Below are 6,290 nucleotides of genomic sequence, written 5' to 3' on the forward strand. Positions count from 1 at the left end.
TATCTTCTTAGAAAGATTTTTCTCCCTGGAGTTATTTGACCATTGCTTCAATTGTAAATAAAAACTATTGTGAAGTTGTCAATCATCTTTGTGCACGGTCGGTCAAGCCTTTACATCTTTTTGTTTAATGTTGAAACTATTGATGCTAATTTTTCTAGAACAGTATTAGATGTAAGCCAACATACCACCAGTTTTTTTGGCTATAACCTTCTTATTACCGGTGGCATGCTTTGTCCATCACCACCACCGCGACCAAGCTCTGTCGCACGGGAGAGAATCCACCCCGTCAACCTCTGGCTGGAGCTGCCTCCATGGCGCCTTGCCACCCCCGGCGAGCATGCCCCGATGGACTTCCATGTGCGTTTCTACCTCGAGGGCGTGCCGATCCATGTCTCGACCGAGGACGTCGCTAAGAAGATCATCGGCAAGTCCTGCTCGCTGCACTATATCGTAGAGGCCTCTCTGAACAGTGAAGATACTCGGTCTCCCAACCTGTGGCAGTGGGCATGGACTCACAACCCCAACAACATGCATGCATCCCGCCGATTGACCGCTTCAACCTCAGCTCCGCAACGCCCTCACCGAGAGAGAGAGAGAGACGATGGCCCACCGTGAGCAGCAAGCATGGTGCGGGGCCGGTCGGTCCATGCCTAGGATACCGGATCCGTGTCCTCCCCGTCCACTTCTGAATGAGGAGTCATCCCACCGTCGCGACAGGAGACATAGGGACGACGACGACGACCGCTGAGACGGTCGTGGTCGTGGAAGCAGATCCTCCTGGCTGCCCCGCTTCCTCGGCAACCCCGAGCCCTAAGCCGGCGCCGGCACCGGCGGCAGCGGCATCGGGCGGTGCTAAGCCGCTGCCCCTCTTCATCTCGCTTGCCCTCGGCCTCGCCGTCCGCTTCCTCGTGCCGCGGCCGGCCAAGGTAACCCCGCAGGCATGGCAGCTCCTCTCCATCTTCCTCTCCACCATCGCGGGGCTCGTCCTCGCCCCGCTCCCCGTCGGAGCGTGGGCGTTCCTCGGCCTCACCGTCACCGTCGCCACGCGCACGCTCTCCTTCGCCGCCGCGTTCGGGGCCTTCACTAATGAGGTCATCTGGCTCATCGTCATCTCCTTCTTCTTCGCGCGCGGCTTCGTCAAGACCGGCCTCGGCGACCGCGTCGCCACCTACTTCGTCAAATGGCTGGGCCGCAGCACTTTGGGCCTATCCTATGGGCTTGTCATCAGCGAGGCTCTCATCTCGCCTGCCATGCCCAGCACCACGGCCAGGGCAGGAGGAGTTTTCCTTCCCATCATCAAGTCGCTGTCGCTCTCGTCGGGAAGCAAGCCCAACGACCCATCGGCCAAGAAACTCGGCTCGTATCTTGTGCAATCGCAGCTACAGGTAATAAACGACGATGTGCTTGAATGCTTGATGATGCAGATGTGCATGCATGCAAGTTTTATATTAAGATATTACAGTCTGATGAATCCCGCTGTTATATATATCAGATATTCGTTCTGGCTCTGATGAGCCTTTTAAATTTTGCTCCAGATGGATGAATCGGTGCGTGTGCTTAACTGCTTATTGACCTTGCTCTAAACTGTTGTACTCCGTAGTTGCTAATAGGATAGGGCCTATTAATGGAAACTGTGCCTTAAGATTATTTAATATCTTATAGGAATCCACATTGATGCATCACCACTGAGTTGGAAAACTGTGTTCATTCTTGAGTGCAGTCTGAGTCATTTGATTCCATAACACTGAACTGAAGAACTGAATAGATTGATCCTTAAAAATTTTTGTTATGGTTGTTGCCTTGTTGGTCACTTGACTCAATGCAAAGAAAGCAGCGGAAAACTAATGGCATTTGTACGAATTGTAGTGTATTGTATGCAAATCATTTTGCTAGTTATGTTCTTGCTTCTTAATCATTAGTGCATTTTCAAATTGATCAACTGATTTACTGTGCTGATTTCTGATGCTTGATTGACAGGCAGCTGCCAACTCCAGTGCTCTTTTCTTGACAGCGGCTGCACAGAACCTGTTGTGTCTGAAGTTAGCAGAGGGGATTGGCGTTAATATCAGAAACCAATGGATTACTTGGTTCAAGGCTGCTTGCGTGCCAGCACTTCTTGGGCTTTTAGTGACTCCTTATTTGATTTACAAAATATACCCCCCTGAAATAAAGGACACTCCTGAAGCCCCAGCATTGGCTGCCGAGAAGCTAAAGAACATGGGTCCAGTAACAAAAAATGAATGGATCATGATTGCAACGATGCTTCTTGCAGTCTCACTCTGGATTTTTGGGTAAGATTTTGCTTTTTAAAGAGGATTTTCCCAATGAATTGACTTGCAATCTGAAGCTAAACTTTCAGTAACTGAACTTTTGTATTTAGTTTCACCGTTTACACTGTTCTTGGAATCACGCAAGTAAGTATATATACACACAGCACAAGAGCACAAGTATCTTTCTTGATTGGTGCCTGCTGTAGTTGTCATTGTGATAATGTTCACATCACAGAGCACTGAGCAGCATTGTTCTGTATGTTTTCCCCTGAAAAGTTTCTTTATTAGTCTGTGGTTCCACTTATGGTTGTGGAGACAGCTAAAATATCTTTTTTCTTTATGGCCAAGAGTCAATATGGTTATTCAGTTTTCCTTTTTTTTTATTGATGAGGAACAAAAAAAGGCTTATCCTGTTTCTAATATTGCAGGCAAAGTATTGCCGTATCCAGCGTTGTTGCTGCAATGATTGGACTCTCAATACTTCTTCTGCTTGGAGTGCTGAACTGGGAGGATTGTTTGAATGAGAAGTCTGCATGGGACACCCTAGCTTGGTTTGCTATTTTAGTTGGTTTAGCTGGGCAGCTTACCAACCTCGGGATTGTGTCCTGGATGTCGAACTGTGTTGCCAAGGTTCTTCGATCTTTCTCATTGAGCTGGCCTGCAGCATTTGGTGTTCTTCAGGCTTCATACTTCTTTATTCACTATATATTTGCAAGCCAAACTGCACAAGTTGGAGCTTTATACTCGGCATTTCTTGCCATGCATTTAGCAGCTGGTGTGCCAGCTCTAATGTCGGCACTTGCTTTGGCATACAATGCAAACCTCTTTGGATCACTGACCCACTATAGTAGCGGGCAATCTGCAGTATACTTTGGAGGTAATTGTGCTTTTCCACCTCTTTTGTTGAATAGCACATATTTTCCAAGTTTGCTTGCAATCATTCCATACTTGTTTCGAGCCTGGTTTTCAATACCAATTTATAGAGGAGTTAATTAACTGATTAGCTTCTACTGATATTCCAATGTGTAGAACATATCTTGATGCATGATCTTTTCCGTTCTTTTTGTCGATTCGATTTACTAATAAATCCTTCTTCTAGCATCAACTTCTATTTCGTTAGGTATGACAGTGTATTTGATCATGAAAACTACCTTCATATTTGTGCACACAACAAAATGATAATTCAAATGGAGCCTTATAATGAAATGAAAGCACAAGCTGCTGCGCATAGACATGAAGAAAATTCTTTGCGTGTTTTTATTAGTTATGAAAGCACAAGCTTCAATAAAGCTTTAATATTTGTTCTCTGCTGAGTAACCTGATGTTTTCCTTGTGCAGCTGGGTATGTTGGCCTTCCAGATGTATTCAAGCTGGGTTTTATAACAGCCGTAATCAATGCTGTAATTTGGGGAGCTGCTGGTGCACTATGGTGGAAACTGTTGGGTCTTTATTGAGATGAGTCTTGGGGCAGTGTAAGTACGTGAAAATCGTATCATATCGTTTTTCTTCTGAGGTGCCTATGAATGCATAATAACAGAGGAATGCTCATCTTTAGAAGTTTTTGAGCATTATCAATCTAGACTAGAAAGCAGATGAGTTTTCGTAGGTTGTAAAGACCTGTCTTATATATCCTTTGATTTGATTGATGTAGCATCATATCTCCTCCCCACAAGGGAAATAAAAGCACGAGTGACTTTTATATTTTGATGACCCAAATCTTGTCTTATATTGAATCCATGATGAAGATTAAGTGCATAAATGAATATTGATTGATGCGTTAAATCTTGTGTTTTGAGGCCGCGATCGACAGCCTGCTTCCCCAAGCCTGCGTGTATGCATGAACAGAGCCGTAGTTGCCTGGCTGTATACATCAACTCTGTCTGCCCGTTTGTTTGAGCCACAGCCACTGTCGCGTTGGTTATTAACCAACCGTGTGCTTGTACTACTAGCTCGCCTTGTACAAACAAACAAATGATTGCAAAGCTGCGTGCGATTGGACGGTAAATTGAAGAGTGGATGCGCATGGGCGGATATGATGTTGCACCTCCGACCTCCGTGGTGTCGCCGGTCGGTCTCCCTGGTCCCTGCCACGCCCACCTCGACCTCCATCTTTCTTTCCCGGTGCCGGCGCAAAATCTTACTGTAGCTTTTGTGCACAACACCTGCCACGCAAGTCTACTTACAGGTACAGTTGACTTGGACACAACTCTGTTCGTTGCTCTCGGAAGGAAATACGGAGTACTGCCTTGTGCTTCGCGGCTACTCGTCCTAGCAAAGGCTTGACTGACTTCTTGTTCCACTCCTCTTAAAAACCCTGCGAATTACTAGCTCCCTATTTGTGTTTTACTGTGCCCGGCCGGCTTGTGTTCTACCATGGGACATTAATACACTCCATACATTTGACTTGCCCCATCATCAGCTGAGCCAAAACGCTACTGCCTTGTTCATTCGTTTGGCTGATAAGACATGATTTGGCTGATTTGTTGTGAGAGAAAGATATTATTTGTTGACCGAAAAAATACGGCTTATAAGCCAAACCAACAGGACGTAGGTAGCTAGCTGCTTCCGTGTACAATGCCATGCCACTATTATTCAATGGAATAAATATTTAGAGAGTACGCGTGGCCATGGTTTTGTTGTGTGTGCTAAGGCGTTTAGTTGGTCGAATTCGGCGCCGCCGGATTTATTGTGCAACACTGTAGCGTATTGTAGTATTTTGTTTGTATTTGATAATAATTGTTCAATTGTTGACTAATTAGGTTCAAAACGTCCGTCTCGCAAAGTACAACCTAACTGTGTAATTAGTTTTTTATTTCGTCTACATTTAGTACTCCATGCATGTACCACAAGTTTGATGTGATAAGAAATCTTCTTTTTACATAATGTCAAAGTTGGGAGTTGGGAGCAACTAAACAGTGCCTAAGCCAGTTTGGCAATTCTGACCAAACGACCCTCTGTCGTCTGGGCGTGACAGGTCTCCACGTCCCTCCCCTGTTCCTCTGAACCAGCCAACTAGCTGGTGCTCCTTTCAGAACAGAACGCAACAGCTGTGGACGTTTCTTTGTGGGGGCAGGGCAGCTGCGGATAACGGATATCATCGTGCATGCATTGCAGAAAAGGCACAATGACTACTGAAACTGAACTGAGCCACTTGAGGTGTAGGGTGATGGATGGCATCATAATAAGGTCATCATCATTCATCGTTGGTGGCAAGTCAACTAACCAATCAGTTGGACATCATTTGATACCGGAACATCACACAGCTGGGTACAAACTCTCTCTCTCTATTCTCTCTCTCGTTCCCCCTTGACAAGTCTGGCTGTGTTTGCTGCATGTTTAGTCATCTAACTATTGCCTGAGTTTTGTTCTTGGAATGCAAATCTAAAACTAGAAGAAACTCTTGGCCAACAAACTATCGATACAGCATAAATTCGACCATTTACCTAGTTCCAAAGGTGTTCCTCAGCCTGCATAAATTCGACCATTAACGGAAATACGTCATGTTTGCGAGTATTCAGAAAGAGACAGAGAGAGTGAGTGCCGCGCTTATTTGCAGCTGCAGAAATGTTCTCTCACAAATTTACTGTAGCGAAAGCCAACAAAGCTGCAGCTGTATTTTTTTTTTCTATACATATATATAAGATAGTCTGCATTATTTTCAGTTCAAAGTCAGAAGTTTTTTGTGTACGATCCTGACTGCCTCGGCCCCATCTCACGTCGAGGCGATCCGATTGGATTCGTCAGCCAGACTCATTATATATTAGTATTAATTATTAATTAGCATAGTAGATTATTAAACAAGGGACGTGCGTCTGAACCTCAAGAGCCCGTGATCGCAACAACTTCGAAACCCCCCCCCCCCCCCCCCCCCCCCCGCGATTCATGCAAGCAGGATGTACCAACGCCGTGTTTGTTCGTCTGGACGAGGGAGTGAGACAGGTTCAACCCATGTAGAGGCCTTGTTTGTTTTCCTGGACGCCTATAGGGCCCGGCCCGCACGTTGCTTAAAGCAGCTAGGAG

The 6,290-nt window shown here is 45.8% G+C and overlaps 1 protein-coding gene across 2 annotated transcripts; it reads left to right on the plus strand.

The window, feature by feature from the left end:
- Nucleotides 1-689: 689 nt before the first annotated feature.
- Nucleotides 690-5,370, plus strand: LOC136472626 (dicarboxylate transporter 2.1, chloroplastic-like). Of its 2 annotated transcripts, XM_066470335.1 has the most exons (5): nt 690-1,385; nt 1,978-2,291; nt 2,699-3,147; nt 3,609-3,742; nt 5,245-5,370. In XM_066470335.1, exons 1-4 carry the CDS (start codon nt 690-692, stop codon nt 3,722-3,724), a joined length of 1,575 nt encoding a protein of 524 aa, XP_066326432.1. In that variant the 3' UTR covers nt 3,725-3,742; nt 5,245-5,370. The 2 variants fall into 2 exon arrangements, with proteins under 2 accessions (XP_066326432.1, XP_066326431.1); XM_066470334.1 differs by lacking the exon at nt 5,245-5,370 and having other exon boundaries at nt 3,609-4,016.
- Nucleotides 5,371-6,290: the final 920 nt, after the last annotated feature.

This window comes from Miscanthus floridulus, chromosome 8 (assembly GCF_019320115.1).
Source record: "Miscanthus floridulus cultivar M001 chromosome 8, ASM1932011v1, whole genome shotgun sequence".
Taxonomy (NCBI): domain Eukaryota; kingdom Viridiplantae; phylum Streptophyta; class Magnoliopsida; order Poales; family Poaceae; genus Miscanthus; species Miscanthus floridulus.

Excerpts from the sequence above, each read along its gene's own strand:
- LOC136472626 (XM_066470335.1), top strand. The coding sequence starts at position 690 with ATGAGGAGTCATCCCACCGTCGCGACAGGAGACATAGGGACGACGACG. Across the intron at positions 1,386-1,977 it reads TTGTGCAATCGCAGCTACAG|GCAGCTGCCAACTCCAGTGC; the intron begins GTAATAAACGAC and ends CTTGATTGACAG. Across the intron at positions 3,148-3,608 it reads ATCTGCAGTATACTTTGGAG|CTGGGTATGTTGGCCTTCCA; the intron begins GTAATTGTGCTT and ends TTCCTTGTGCAG.